This window comes from Lepus europaeus, chromosome 17 (assembly GCF_033115175.1).
Source record: "Lepus europaeus isolate LE1 chromosome 17, mLepTim1.pri, whole genome shotgun sequence".
Classification (NCBI taxonomy): Eukaryota; Metazoa; Chordata; class Mammalia; order Lagomorpha; family Leporidae; genus Lepus; species Lepus europaeus.
This window is the reverse complement of record NC_084843.1, coordinates 31394629-31409986: the sequence shown is the minus strand read 5'-3', so window position 1 is coordinate 31409986 and position 15358 is coordinate 31394629. Positions and strand designations below refer to the sequence as shown.

The 15358-nt window shown below is 58.9% G+C and overlaps 1 protein-coding gene across 1 annotated transcript; it reads left to right on the top strand.

Annotated features, from left to right (window-relative positions):
• The first annotated feature begins 1976 nt into the window (after nt 1-1976).
• GOLGA7B (golgin A7 family member B) lies at nt 1977-14764 on the top strand. Its single transcript, XM_062214143.1, has 5 exons — nt 1977-1988; nt 8732-8857; nt 12933-13085; nt 13158-13259; nt 14648-14764. The coding sequence occupies exons 1-5, from the start codon at nt 1977-1979 to the stop codon at nt 14762-14764; spliced, it is 510 nt and encodes a 169-aa protein (XP_062070127.1).
• Nucleotides 14765-15358: the final 594 nt, after the last annotated feature.

The window sequence follows — 15358 nt, the reverse complement described above, 5'->3', positions numbered from 1 at the left end:
AGTCAGGAGCCAGGAGCTTCATCCAGGTCTTCCATGTGGGTGAAGGGGCCCAAGTGCTTGGGCCATCTGCTGCTGCTTTCCCGGGTGCATTAGCAGGGAACTGGATGGGAAGTGGAGCAGCTGGGACTCAAACTGGTGTCCGGATAGGGTACCTGCCCTGCAGGCTGAGGCTTAGCCTTCTTTTTTTATTGTTTATTTTTATTTTTACTTTTACTCTTTTTTTAAATTTCATTTTTTAATTTTTGACAGGCAGAGTGGACAGTGAGAGAGAGAGAGAGACAGAGAGAAAGGTCTTCCTTTGCCGTTGGTTCACCCTCCAATGGCCGCCGCGGCCGGCGCGCTGCGGCCGGCATGTCACGCTGATCCGAAGGCAGGAGCCAGGTGCTTCTCCTGGTCTCCCATGGGGTGCAGGGCCCAAGCACTTGGGCCATCCTCCACTGCCTTCCTGGGCCATAGCAGAGAGCTGGCCTGGAAGAGGGGCAACCAGGACAGAATCTGGCGCCCCAACTGGGACTAGAACCAGGTGTGCCGGCGCCGCTAGGCGGAGGATTAGCCTGTTGAGCCGCGGCGCCGGCCGAGGCTTAGCCTTCTATACCATAGCGTTGGCCCCCAACATGCATTTCTTAAAAATTACTCATTTATTTATTTGAGAGGCAGAGACAGAATGAAAGACAGTTCCCCTCTGTTGGTTCACTCCCCAGCTGCCTCAACAGCCAGGATGTGTGCAGACTGAAGCGAGGGCCAGAGCTCCATCCAGGTCTCCCTGGATGTGTTGGGGGCAGGGACTCAGTACTTGAGCCGTCACCTGCCTCGCAGAGAGCATGTTAGCAGGACGCTGGCACTGGGAGCAGAGCTATAACTGGGACCCATCACTCCACATGGGACACAGGTGTTCCAGAAACCTGGCTTCCAGGTCACGGCCCCCTGCATGGGCTGGCAGTGGCCCCGCAGGCGTCCTGGTGCTTCCTTCCTGTGTACTAAGCAAGCCCAGGGGCCACGTGGTTGGAAGGTGAAGGCAGCACAGGGCCACCCCTGGCAACCTGTGTTCCGGTGCCGTCTGCTCCTGGCGTTCGAGTGGCGGCGGTGGGGTGTGTGTGTGTCCAGTCTGGGATGCAGAGAGTAACGCGGAAGGGTGGGGCCAAGGCCAGGAGGAGCAGCGACTTCTGAGCTTCCTGCGGGAAGGGACCCCCGGGTGTGGCCTGGGATGAAACATGAACTGGAAACAATGTCCTGTGGACTGCAGCGTCCTCCTCTAGCTAATGGGGTTCGCCGCAGTGGGAAGGAGGGAGGAGGGGAGGCCATGCACGCCCGGGTGGGTGAGGGAGCAGGGCACACAGAGAGGAAACCGGAGAGAGAAGAGAAAAAATTCAGGAGAGGAAGCCCGGGGGAGGGGCCAGGACCGGGTGTGGCGGGCGGCTGCAACGGTGCACGCCGCACCCGGCGACCGGCGCTCCCGGGGGACGCTCCTGTGGCCCGTTCCTCCGGGCCCGAGTCCCCGGGGACCGCGCCGGCGAGCGCAGAGCTCCCGGCGCCCTCGCGGGGGAGGGGCGGGAGAGGCGGGGCCTGGGGCGGGGCCTGGGGCGAGCCTGCGGCCGCGGGCGGGGCTCCCCGGGAGGGCGCCCGAGTCTGGGGGACGCGGCGTCCCCCTCCCCGCCCGCGGAGGCGCCTGGCCCCTCCTCCCCCGGCCGCCCCCCGCCCCCGCCGCTGCCGCTGTCGGAGATAAGCCGGGTGGTTGCCTGCAGGAGCGGCGGCAGCAGCGGGCGATCGGGCCGTGAGAGCCTCGGGCGCGGCCTCGCCTCCCGGGCCCGGCGGCCGCATCAGCACCGCGGACAGCGCAGCGCCCCCCACCCTCCGGCCCCCCGCATCAGCACCGCGGACAGAGCGCCCCGGCTCGCCGCCGCCAGCCCACCCGCTGCCCGGGTCAGCACCGCGGACAGCCCCCGGCCCGGCCCTGGAGCCGTCAGCGCCCCCGGAACATGGCCACGGAGGTAGGGGTCGAACGCCCGGTCCGCAGGCAGTGCCCGACTGTCCCGCGGTAGCCAGCGGCCGCCGGGAGCCGGCTGGGCGGGAGTGGGAGGGGGCCGAGTCCGGGAGAGGGTGGGGGCGGGGACAGGGTGGAAGAGCCGGGCCCTGGGTGAGGGGCGCTCCCCCGCGTCCCTTGGGCCCCCAGGCTGCCCGCCCCACTTGTTGGCAGTGGCACCAGGGTTGCTCTGCGGCTCTAGCCGGGTGTCTCTGCCTCTGGACCACAAGTCCTGAAACGGCTTCCCCAGGGGGTTGGGGCGGGAGAGGAGGGGAGGCGCTGCTGTTGCTAGGCGGTGCAGTCGTCCAGCTTCTGAACCAACGCTTGGCGAAGGGAGGACAGACCTGCCTCCCCATCCGCATTTCCTTTGGAGAGGGAAGGGGCAAAGAGAACCCCAGTGGCTGGTTTTAATGAGCTGCCTGCACCCACCCCCACTCGGGCACCTCACCCTTCCGTGCTGCTTTGACCCCATCTGGCTTTCCTGCCCCAGGTGTCCACATAGCCCCTGTGTCTGTTGGGAGGTGCCACGTTCTTAGGGGTGTGCCTATAGGTGTGTCACCTTCAAGGGACTTGAAAACTGAACCCAGGGACCTGTTAGCCAGGGGCAGGATCTTGGTGCACTGCTTAAGAGCTCAGGAATTACGCCTTCCACCCCTCGGGGTTCCTCCTCTCCCCCACCCTTCAGGGAGGGAGCTGGGAGTTCTTTATGCCCTATTGTGTAGGTGATAAAGCAGAAGGCAAGGGCCGATTTGGTACTTAGCACGCCAGCAGCAGGGCTCGAAGTTTCATCCTTTGACTCTTTGGAGTGGGACCCAGGGCAGCAGCGTCTCCCAGGTTTTGATGTCGACTTCCTTTGTGGTGTCTCCCCACTTCCAGCTGTGCTGGAACACCACCGGATGAGAGCAGAGGCCTCTGACTGAGTGCCTGTGGGCGTCCGGCGGGCAGCGTGACAGCAATGCCAAGTGCTATTGTGATTCCGCTGAAGTCCCTGCACAGCACCCGGAGCACTTGCTTGGCGTTGTTCTGCTTTCAGACAAAGCACAGGGCTGGCTAGGAGGAGATCTTGCCCTCCCAGGACCCAGTGTGGGACAAGCCCCAGGCAGACTCTTGGAGCTTGGTTTCTAGAGTGGAGGAATGCGGAGTGTTTGGGAAGTGCCAAGATCCTGAGAAGGCAGGAAGAACAGCAGGAGAAATGGCCAGGGAGCTGGTCGCCTTCCAGACGGGGCTGCCAGACTGCAGCAAGGCTGGGCAGGACGGGACTTCGCAGTGTGGGCCAAGCAGGCAGCTGCCTCTGTGATGCGGCCTGACAGATCCCAGCAGGCCCATCTGTCCCAGTGTTCTCCCTCTCGGGTCTGCCACGGCCCCCAGATTGCACCCAGCAGGCTCACATCCCTAGGGCCAGGCGGTGTTGCTGGGGGCTGCGGTCAGACCTGCGAGACTCTCTCCCCCGGGAGCAGCTCTGCCCATCACGCCTTGGTGAACATAGCACTTGCCCGTGTACAAAGCACGATCGCACTCACAATTTCCTTTGAGGCTTAGCCCAGCTCTGTGAAGTGGGCAAGGATGGTGTTATTATCTGCAATTAACAGAGGAGACAACTCAGGCTGGGAAGCTTGCTCAGTCATCATTATCCCATTTTACAGGTGATGCAACTGGAGTCTCAGACTTCAGGAAAATACGGCTGCAAGGTGGCAGAGCCAGGACAGGAACCCGAGTCTTAGGTCTCTGCGTTCACTCATGGTTATCTAAGTAGCCAGTTATATTACCTGACAGGACAGAGCTAAGGGTCTTGAGATGAGACTTTGATGGGTGGAGGGGCGTTTGCAAGGGAGTCAGGAGGGACTGGAGGGTGAGGGCTCAGGCTCCCAGCTGGCCTGGCTGGGTCAGCTGGAGGGCAGAGGGACAAAGGAGGGTCCAGCAGGGATGGGAGCAGAGAGCAAACACTGCCCCCTTCACAGCTTGGCTCTGGTGGACTCTGGGGGCAGTCCTGCGCCAGGAAGCCCTAGCTCTGCCGAGGCACGGGACCTGTGCGTTATCTAGGCTCTGGGTGAGTCATCCTCCCCAGGCTGTTTTCACTATTGGATCTGGGTTGAGATGACCAGGAAAAACCTGTTGGAGGCAGGGAAACCTCATTCCCAGTTCCCATGGCCATTCCCTTAGGATTCTGAACAGGAAGTTCTCAGCTCCAGGGGAAGGCGTCCGGAGCGGGAGAGAGGACATCTTTGAGTGGAACCTGGGTCTCTGCTCCCTAATTTCTGCTTAGGAGTTAGCCTGAGGGGAGGGGTGCGAGGGAGGCCAGGGGAGGGATGGAGCCTCTGGAGTGATACACTGGCCTCCTTTGCAAAGCTGTAACAGCCCATTTCCGGAGTAGCACACCCCTGCGAATGTGTGTCACGGGGAAGCAGTGACGGTGGCCAAGGACGCCTGGGAAGTGCCTGGCTGGGAGGGGCGTCTCTGAGTGGTGGAGTTCTGCCCCCACGCGAGCATTCATTCGGAAGTTTGCTCTCTGAGGGGTGGTATTAACAATTGGCAGACAACAGGCTGGTCTGGGTGATGTGAGAGGAAGGGGCGTCTGTGCTTGGTCTTCCATTCTTAGGCTTGACCTAAAAGCCTCACTCTTCGGCCGTACGCCAGCGGGGGAACCCAGCCCTGACACATCAGCTGCGTAATTCTGGAGTTGAGTGTCACCTGCATCTTGTGGAATGAGATGCCCTTTAACCAGGAGGGAGACGTGGACCAAGTGGCCGTCCTGTTTGTCTTAGGTGAACAGGGCCTGGGAGCCCATTTGCATTCCAGTGCTTGCTCCTCCCAGGCAGTGAGATTGACAGCTGGGCGGCCTGCGGTACCTGTGCTCCGAGCAGCCTCCCTGCTCTTCTCACACTGTAGCCTGAGAGGTGGTGCCGGTGCACCGGTTCTTGGTTGTGTGCTTACTCGGCTGCCAGCAGGCCGGGGAGTGGTGACGTGAGAGAGGGGCCGGTCTGAGGAAGGCAGGAGGTGGAGAGAAGCGTGGGTCTCTGGGTCAGTTAAACCCCCAGGGCGTGCTCAGGGAAGCCTCAGGAGAGGGAAGCACGGGTTTGGCACTCCTCTTAAGGCTTTGGAGCATCACGGATCTTAGCTTCCTGAGAGCTATGTAGTTGGCAAGCGGCCTGGAGCCTGCTGCAGCTCCTGTCCAAGGGCCTTGCTGTGGTATATTTCACAGAGGCCGCACACTGGCAGCTGTGGTCCAAGGGGGGCCTTATTTGGTTTGCTTAGTGCTTCTAAACTTGCTAAATTGATTGGAAACATTTAAATATCAGGGTATTTGCTGTTCAGAAGATATGGATTGTGGCTTTTAGAAAAATCGGAAGTTCTGGCGACCTCACGTGGCAGTGATCAGCTGCCTCTTCGAGACGGGGCATGCCTTCTCTGATTGGCCACAGGCCCTGGCTCCTCCCTCACAGACCCAGGAAACACTTGTGTTCCTAAACCCTGATAAGGCTCTAGAACGTCAGAGCTGAGAGGGGCTTTCGTGATCCTGGAGTTCCAACTTCTCCGTTGCCAGTGCAGTTCAGTTCAGTTGCCCAGCTAAGGGGTGACTTTCCCAGGGTCTGGGCCCCAGCGCTCAGGTCATGGGACATCTTCCCACCAGGGCTTCTTGGTACTTCACAGTGGAGCCACCATGGGTGGAGAGAGCCCGGAGTCCCCGGCTTGCCCTACGTCCTGCTGTTGACCAACTGCAGACGAGTCTGTGGTGTGTGTTCCGTGAAGGTCTGGGAGACAGGCTCGGGGCTGGGAAATGCACCTGACGCTGCCCTGCAGCAGCTCAAGGCCCTGCCAGCAGACTCTAGGGAGAGCAGCAGGACTCTGCGCAGAGTTGGGGTAGTATCCTGTGGCTGTGGGTACTGTCAGGTTGGAAGGGATGTTGACCTTTCCTGTTCTGGCTACTTAAGGACTCATGGATCAAAGCCAGGAGGACATGGAACTGTCTTACGTCAAGTAGCACCCAGCCACCTAACGCCTTAATCTCCTGGAAGTTTACTTCCCGCTCAGCCGAGTCCCAGACAAGTGTTCCTCACTGGTAGGTGGAGCCCCTCCAGGCAGTGATTCAGGGGCCCAGGCCTCTTCCACCTTGTGGTTCCACGGTCTTCAACACCTGAGTCATTTGGTTTCAGTGGAAGGGGAAGGAGCCAGGAGGAGTGGGGCGTCTTTATGAGTCGGGGCTATACATGGCTCTCATCACTTCCACTCCCATTGCACTTGGGGAGCAACTTGGTTGTGTGCCCAGGAGGGAGAAATGGCCCTGGTCCACAGCCAGTTAGTCTGTGGAGACACGCACCTTCATGGCAGCACAGGTGTGAGTACCCAGGTGTGCATTCAGGCACAAGGAGGGTGTCAGAATGGCTGAAGCGCTGTTCCTTCCCTCTATGTCCATCCTAACCACCGTTTTTCTTGGTTTAGATGAACTTGAGTTTTCCCCAGGACTACTACAAAAAGAAATTATCCCTTCTATGGGCCCCAGTCTTGCTCACTTCCCCCCGACCTGCCAGAATGATGGTTCAGGGCCAGGGGGACTCACTCCAAGACTGACTGGCTCCTGCAGGTTGGTTTTAGAAGGGAAGGGCGGGCCGGCGCCGTGCCTTAACAGGCTAATCCTCCGCCTTGTGGCGCTGGCACACTGGGTTCTAGTCCCAGTTGGGGGCCGGATTCTATCCCGGTTGCCCCTCTTCCAGTCCAGCTCTCTGCTATGGCCCGGGAAGGCAGTGGAGGATGGCCCAAGTCCTTGGGCCCTGCACCCGCATGGGAGACCAGGAGAAGCACCTGGCTCCTGGCTTCGGATCAGCGAGATGCGCTGGCCACAGCAGCCATTGGAGGGTGAACCTATGGCAAAAAGGAAGACCTTTCTCTCTGTCTCTCTCTCTCTCACTATCCCTTCTGCCTGTCAAACAAACAAACAAAAAAAAAAAAAAAAAAAAAAAAAAGGAGAAGGGCGAGGCCACAGCCCTTTCCTCTTTTCTTTTGGAAAGTCAGCATTTCAAAGCTCTAACCAGGCAGAGCAGTTCCATCAAGGCTGAACTTGTTTATGTTACCAAAGCCTTCTAGACTTTGCAGAATCATCATAGGATCCTAGTCGATGGGAATGGGACCTCCTCAACAAAAACTTGTATTAGAAGAACAAGGAGTGTCCACAGTAGAGGGTGCTCATCTGTGGAATCCAATCCCAACACTCTGGGATCACAGAGCGAACCTGGATTTAGGAAAGTCTCAGTGATTCGACCTCTTCAGGACCTTGCTCCACGGGTTATCTGTGCCTTCCACCTTGCTGACTGCCATGCCTGTCCTTTCTCCTGGCTTTTAGGCAAGCGTTAGCACCTTCCACCCGACATCCTCCCCTTCAGCAGAAACCCCTCCAGCTTCGCGATCCAGCCATGGCCGCCTCTGCACTCCCAGCTCCCGCACTGCCCTGCCAGGCCCAGCCCAGCCCCCCGAGACCTGCCTCTAGTCACTGAGGAGCTCTCCCTCACGCTGGTTTCTCCTTTTGTCTGGGTTGCCTTTCCTCCTCTCTCCCTTCCCCGCCTACCCCCCACCCCTGGTAACTCCTGGTTTCCTTTATGACTCAACACAGGCTCCAGGAAGCCTTTTCTGAGTAAGCCTCTCTGGGTGAGCTGTTGCTTCTGAGTAGCATTGATCACGGTCTAATTCATTATATATACACTTGTCTTCCTCCCTGGAGCTCACAGACTCCTGCCCGGCATCCCCAGAGCCTGGCGCTAGTAGAGACTCAATAAGTGGGAGCCCGGTGACTGCATGGGTTCAGCTTAATTACAGAGGATGAACTGGCTGCCTGCGCACTCTGCCTTTGGCGCTTGGGCTCCGCGTGGTTCCAGTGTTAGGCATAGCTCACCCAGAGGGATGCTTGTCTCCAGAGTGGGTAACTGAGGCTGGACAGATGGTGGAAAGAGGCTCTGTTCCTCTGTGGGACTGAGCCCACTCCCTTCGAATGCTGCGGTCTATCTCAGCAGCAAGTCTGCAGGTGTGAGAAAGGGCAGAAACCACTCCACTTGTTCCTACCAGATAAGGCCGCTCCCTCACTTTCTGGCCTCCAGCTGCCTTACCCACAGTTTTCTCTGGGGAGGTTTGGACGATCATGGGCCCTTTCCTATGTGGTGAGAAGTGCTGGGTGTGAGACCATCCATGGTGTTTTCTGGCCTGGGCCATAATTGGGCCTGGGCCTGAGTTCAGGGGCACATCAGGTGCTCCCCTGACCCACACAGCCACCTCCCCAACCCTGTCATGAGCCCTGCTCGAGGGCCTGGGACTTCAGCCTTGTCCTGACAAGTTGGGGACACGTGGTACGTGGTGAGTGAATGAAAGCAGGAAAGGAGAGAGAGGAAGTGGGGGGAGAGAGAGACAGAGAAGGACTGGGAGGGGGGAAGGGTCCGAGCCAGCCACCAGGAGGCCTTGTTGAATTTGTTTCAGGCCGTGTTGCCAGCTCCCGAGCCTCTCTTTCTGGCTCAGCTCTGACCCAGTGTTAGGCTCCTTAGAGGTCTCTCTGGGATGAGTGAAGGCAACGTCTCAGGTGAACGCCATGGCCCTGCTTCCCCACGCCCTCCTGAAGCATCCGTGGTGCGGCCCCTCCAGCCCGGTGTGCCTGGAGCTTTGCTGCTGTTAGCCTGGAAAGGCTCACATCCGGGAAGCCCTCAGTTTTGGATAAACGGCTGCTCCTCTCCACAGGTGCACAACCTTCAGGAGCTGCGGCGAAGCGCCTCGCTGGCCACCAAGGTCTTCATCCAGAGAGACTACAGCGATGGGACCAGCTGCCAGTTCCAGACCAAATTCCCCCCCGAGCTGGACAGCCGGGTAAGCACACTGTTCTCCAGACTGGACGCCCAGCGCCACGATGGGACCGACCCACATGACGTGTGGCGCCGTAGGCCACCTCCCTTGGTCAAGTGGAAGAATAGAACCAAGTCCTAACACTGTCTCGCTGTCCCTTCTTAGAAAGTTAGGGCTGAAGAAACCACAGAGATTTCTAGGCCTGCAGCTCTCAAGTTTCAGTTGCTGGAAAATTGTGCAGAGAGCTTGTTAAACAGACATGAGTTCCTGCGTCCGGGTGGATGATGTTACGTCCACTCGGGGGTGCTGACTCAGCCGCTGGGCTGGGGCTCGGGACTCTGTTGCTCAGCAGCCATTCCCAGCCGGGCTGCCCATTGAATGACCCGGGAGCTCAGAAAATCCCGATGCCACGCCGCACCCCAGACAGCTACTCAGAGTCTCCCCCGGTGAGGCCGATATCTGCATTGTTGTAAAGCTTAACTTAAAATTCATTTTTTAAAGATTTATTTATTTGAGAGGCAGAGTTACAGACAGACAGAAGGAGAGACAGAGAGAAAGGTCTTCCACCCACTGCTTCACTCCCCAAGTGACCACAATGGCCTGAGCCAGGCCAGTCCAAAGCCAGAAGCTAGGAGCTTCTTCTAAGTCTCCTACATGGATGCAGGGGCCCAAGGACTTGGGCGTTTTCCACTGCTTTCCCAGGCTACAGCAGAGAGCTGGATCGGAACAGGAGTAGCCAGGATATCAACCAGAACCCATATGGGATGCCGGCGCCTAAAAATTCATTTTAATCATAATTGCTTAAACCTTAGTTTTTAAAACAAAACTTATACTTTGTTTATTTGGAAGGGAGAGAGGGATATCTCATCCATTGGTTTTCTCCCTAAATGACTGCCAGGCCAAAGCCAGGAGCCTGGAGCCCAATCCTGGTCTTTCATGTAGCTAGTGGGAGGTCAAGTACTTGGACCATCACCAGCTGCTTCCCAGGGGATTGAGCTGGAATTGAGAGCAGAGCCAGGACTCGAACCCGGGCACTCTGATGGGGGATGTGGGTGCCCCCAGTGGCATTTTAACCACTGGGCAGAATTTCCACTCCTTAAACCTCAGTTTTCAATGAAGAACCCGCAAGGGTTACAGTGTTTCATGGGTCACACCTGGAGAGTTGCTTGTTTCCTGCACAGTCGTCACCCAGGAGCTTGGGGAAAGGGCCCTTGCAGGGCGTCAGCTTGGGCAGAGAGGTTCAATGGTGTTCGCTGCTCTGATCTTTCTTTCTTTCTTTTTTTTAAAATGTATTTATTTATTTGAAAGTCAGAGTTACACAGAGAGAGAAGGAAAGGCGTATATATATATATATAGAGAGAGGTTCATGCCCCAGATGGCCGCAACGGCTGGAGCTGTGCTGATCCGAAGCCAGGAGCCAGGAGCTCCCTCCTGGTCTCCCATGCGGGTGCAGGGCCCAAGCACCTGGGCCTTCCTCCACTGCCTCCCCAGGCCTCAGCAGAGGACTGGAAGAGGAGCAACCGGGTCAGAACCCAGGGTGCCGGCGCCGCAGGCGGAGGATTAGCCTAGTGAGCCATGGCGCCAGCCATCTTTCTTTCTTTTTTTTTTTTTTTTAAAGATTTATTTATTTATTTGAAAGTCAGAGTTACACAGAGAGAGAAGGAAAGGCAGAGAGAGAGAGAGAGAGAGAGAGAGAGAGAGAGAGAAAGATCTTTCATCCGCTGGTTCACTCTCCAGATGGCTGCAACGGCTGGAGCTGTGCTGATCCTAAGCCAGGAGCCAGGAGCTTCTTCCAGGTCTCCCACATGGGTGCAGGGCCATCTTCTACTGCTTTCTCAGGCCATAGCAGAGAGCTGGATCGGAAGAGGAGCAGCCGGGACTCGAACTGGCGCCTATGTGGGATGCCGGCACTGCAGGTGGCAGCTTTACCTGCTATGCCACAATGCCGCTCCCCCAGCCCCTCCACTTTCCAGACCATTTGAGTCAGAGTCTCTCGGGGGTGAGACTTGGACATTGTGGGCTGTAAAAGTTGCTTAGGGGATTTCAGTGTGCAGCCAGTGCTGAGAACCACGCGGCCATGGCTACTAGCGCTGTGGTCTGTGGACTGGCAACACGGCATCACCTGGGAGCTCGTTAGCAGAAGCATGATCTTGGAGACCGTCCTGTGTCTGCTGAGCCTGCTCCTGTGTTTTAACCAGGACCTCGGGTTATTCATGCCTGGGACGCATTACACGAGCCCTCCCCTCATCTCGCAGAGAGCGAGGGCCGGAAAGAGGCAGTGACCTACCAGAGCCCTGAGCAGCACAGGACCTGGTGCCCTGCCTCTCGGCTTCTTCACAGCACTCTGATCTTCTCACCCACGCAGTTGCATCCTCAGTGGGTGCAGACAAAACTGGATGCTTTCTGCTCTGTCTTGGCAGCGAAAGCTTGGAGATGCAGAGGACGAGCTGGGGGCTGCCAGGGCTCTGACCGTAGCCTCCCTCTGGGCTCTGCTGCTTGGACCTCTTGCAAGGCATCAGCTGCTGAGTTTTGCCCCTGCATCTGGGGTGTGTGCGGCCCCTGTCCGAGGCTGCCTTGGAGCCGGCCTGGGGTTGCAGGGTAGGCAGAAAGCCCTCCACGCAGCAGCCCAGGCAGATCCGGCCTTTGCTGCTCTGACCTCAGCCAGCTCTTGGAGAGCAGAGTGGTCTCTTCCTCATCCTGTGTGCCCGTCCCCGGGGCAGAGTGTCACGGGCCAGACAGGCAGACGGCTTCTGACTGTTCTGGGGGAGGGCCTTTATCCTGGAACGCCGGGGAAGTTTCTAGACTGTGTGACGGCAGTTCTGGTCCTGGGTGGGGGGTGGGGGTGGGACGTGGGGAAGGAGGAATAGGGCTGCGCACACTTGGACACCTGCCGAGCATGGAGCGTGACCTTGCAGGCTGCTGGGGTGGGGTGGTGAACAGTACAGACCCTGGGGTCAGAGCCTTGTAACCTTGGACAAGTCCACTTAGCTTCCACTGAGCGTTTATTGAGACCTGCTGTGTATTAGGTCCTGGGAATGTGGAGGCTAATCTGTGTTAGACAGTACAGAAAATAAAAAAGCAAGCAAATAAATATGTAGTAGCTCAGGTGGTCACAAATACTAGCAGAATAAGGGGAGGTGTCAGGGGGACAGAGTGTGCCGGGAGAGGTGAAGGGTCAGGGGTCAGGCTACTGAGAGACTTGAGGACTTGGGGGTGTCTGGAGGAGAGGTAGCAGTTTTGAGCAGCAGAGCAGGGCAGGCCTTGGGGCCACAGCGCCTGGCGGCACTGGGCGGACTTCTTAAGTTACCTGGAGAGAAATGGAAGCACTCCATCAGAGCTGTGACAAGATCCGACTTCAACAGGAAGTTGGGGGTGGGGTGAAGAGGCCAGGGGTGGTGGGGCTGGGGCCCTGGGGCACCACAGAACAGCCCTGGGCTGTCAGCTGGGGACAGTGGTGGCGATTTTCTGAGTGAATTGGCAGGGAATTAAATGAGAGCGACAAGCAGAGCTGGCCTATGGAAGGCGCCCAGGTGAGAACTGGCTGTCACAGAGGCGTGTGCCAGCAAGACAGCTTCCCAGTCACCCAAACACGTGGGCTGTGGGGTCCTGGGTGCCCGTGAGCTGGCAGAGTGCCCTCCTGGAGAGACTCCTGAGGTCGCGTCTAGGCAGTGTCAGCAGCTGGGTCCCCTTGGAACATGGACAGCCCCTGTGAATTCGGTCCCGAGCTCTTGTACACCCAGCAAAGTGGGAGGTGACAGTCACCAGGGTGCTTGTCTGATGCTCTGCAGAAAGCATGGAGGACATCAGGGCAGCTTCCTGTTTCCAAGGGAGGCCAAGCCCCAGTCGTGGTCTCACCTTAGAGATGAGGGTTAAGCCCTTTGCCCAAGGTCATGCAGCCAGTTGATGGCCACGTCTGGCTGGATCCCAGGTCTCCTAGCTCCCCGGCCGGTGCCTGTGGCCTCTCTGGTGCCACCTGTGTGCGCTGTGTCGTCTGCCCCCACCCATGTGGCCCTCTTGCCATCAGCCCTGCTCCCACCTGCCACCGCGCACCTGCAGGGGAGGCCGACCCCAGCCCAGCTCTCTCCTTCTCTGCCCCCAGATCGAGCGGCAGCTCTTTGAGGAGATGGTGAAGACTCTCAACGGCTTTTACGCGGAGGCCGAGAAGATCGGAGGCAGCTCCTACCTGGAGGGCTGCCTGGCCTGCGCCACGGCCTACTTCATCTTCCTCTGCATGGAGACTCACTACGAGAAGGTGGCCGCCCTGCCCTGCGTCCCCACCCGGGCTTCCCGCCGCCTTCCCCCTCACCCACCCCTCTTGCTGCAGGTTCTCAGGAAGATCTCGCGCTACATCCAGGAGCAGAACGAGAAGGTCTTTGCGCCGCGAGGCCTCCTGCTCACGGACCCCGTGGAGCGCGGGATGAGGGTCGTATCCTTCCCGGCTGTTCTGTGCAGGACACAGAGCTGTCAACCGGCGGGCTCCCGATGAGGCTGCCAGGAAATGGGGCGCCCTCGGGGCCTCACTCAGGGTCTTCTGGGTACCCGCCACCACTGGTCTTTGCCCTTCAAGCCAACAGTTATGAGACTGTTTGTGAGTGTCCTGGTTTGCATTTGTAGAGCTGCCTGCATTCGGGGCTTGGTATAGGCCAGACATTTTTTGTTATTGTTGTTTAAAAAATTTATTTATTTGAAAGGCAGAGTTACAGAAATAGAGGGAGAGACAGAGAGGGAGAGAGATCTTCCATTTGCTGGTGCACTCCTCAAATAGCCTCAACAGCCAGGGCTGGGCAGGCTAAAGCCAGGAACTTGGAATTCCATCTGGGTGTCCCACATGGGTGCAGGGGCCCAAGCACTTGAGCCATCACCTGCTGCCTCCCAGGAGCAATAGCAGGGAGCTGGATCAGAAGTGGAGCAGCTGGGACTTGAACCGTCGCTCATATGGGATGCTGGCGTCCCGGAAACCTTGAAAGGATTTTGCAAGGATGAATTCATATTATCCTCTCCACAGCCGCGTGAGCTGGGTAGCTCTTATCATTCTCCTTGCACGCGAGTGCACACTGCACCGGCTGCCTTGCTGCTGTGGGTGCCAGGCCAGGATCTGAGTCCGGCTCATCCTGAACTGCCAGGCACTCTGCCCCTCGGGGAATACGGAAATCACCCCCGGGGCGTGTGCCCACAGGCTCCTGTCCTTCTCTGATCTCACATGGGAGTTCCTGCTGCCCCCTTCCACAGATGAGAAAAACAAGGTCCTCGGGAGCCAGCTCTCCAGGCCTCAGTCCTAGAGGGGCGGGGAGAGGCTGGTCAGGACCTGCTGGGTCATGGTTCTGCCGATCCCACTGGGCCGGTGTAGCCCGGGTGTGCACACACCCTCCTCCCAGTCAGCAGCAGCCCGGGAAGAATCGTTAAAAGGAAATTCATCTTACTACAAAGCTGGGAGGGAGAAATAAAGCAAGCGAACAGCAGACACCACCCCGCTTCCCCAGGCTGGGGGCAGCGCTGCTGTTTACAGAGCCTGTGCTGTGTCAGTGCTCCCCGACCAAGGTCTCATTCCTGCTTCCCAACGGGAGTCTGTGATGCTCCCCATTTTACAGATGTGATGAGGGAGGGCTCCCAGTCACCCAGTTTCTGAGTGGCTGAGTCGGGATTTGAATTCTGGACCCCATGTCCTCACACCTTCCCAGGGCCCCTCCCTGTCCTCTGCTGTGGTACTCGCAGGCTCTGGAATGTGCGCCCCCGTGCCACCAGTCCGCGTGCCTGGTCACTGCGCGGCGTGCAGCTGCCCAGCCCCGCCCAGCACCGTCCTTAACGCAGCCTCAGATCGAGATCGCCATCTACGAGGACCGTTGCAGCAGTGGCAGCTCCAGCAGCGGCAGCTCCAGCGGCAGCGGCAGCGGCAGCAGCGGCGGCGGCGGGGGTGGGGCCGGGGCCCGGTGACTGGCCGAGAGTCCCTGCAGCGAGGTGTACGGCCGGGCCGAGGGCCTTGCAGACCTGCGGCGGCTGCGCTACCAGAGCACCCGCTTCTGAGTCATTTCTGGGCCCCTGCTGCCGGGCTGGGAGGGAGCGGGAGTGGCCCCAGGTCTCCTATGGCCGAGCCCGTGCCCCCTGCCCCTTGCCCCAGGCAGGACTGGCCTCTTCCTGAGCAGGGGCTCCCCCTGCTGCCCAGGGTGGTGGTGCGGAAAGCTGGGGAGGGGGAGAACAGAGCGTGGCAGCCCCCGTCTTCAGCTCCGCTCCCCAGAGCCCCGGGGAGGTCCAGGCCTGGCACAGGAGGACGCCCAGCCCGCATGATCCCCAGTCTGAGCCCTCATCCACCCGGACCCTCTCCCCGTGGTCCCGCCGCCCTGGCTGTCTCCCTGCTCTTTGTGACGCCACCACGGGGCCTCCGCCTGTCTGTGACCCGGCCTCTGTCAGTCTGAGGCTGAGGAGACGGGCACCTGTGGGGACCTGTCCAGCCCGCTCCTGACCTCGCCTCCATTTGTGGTTTTCCTGTTCCTGCCCAGGGCTGAGGCCATCCCAGGCTTGCCAAGAAGT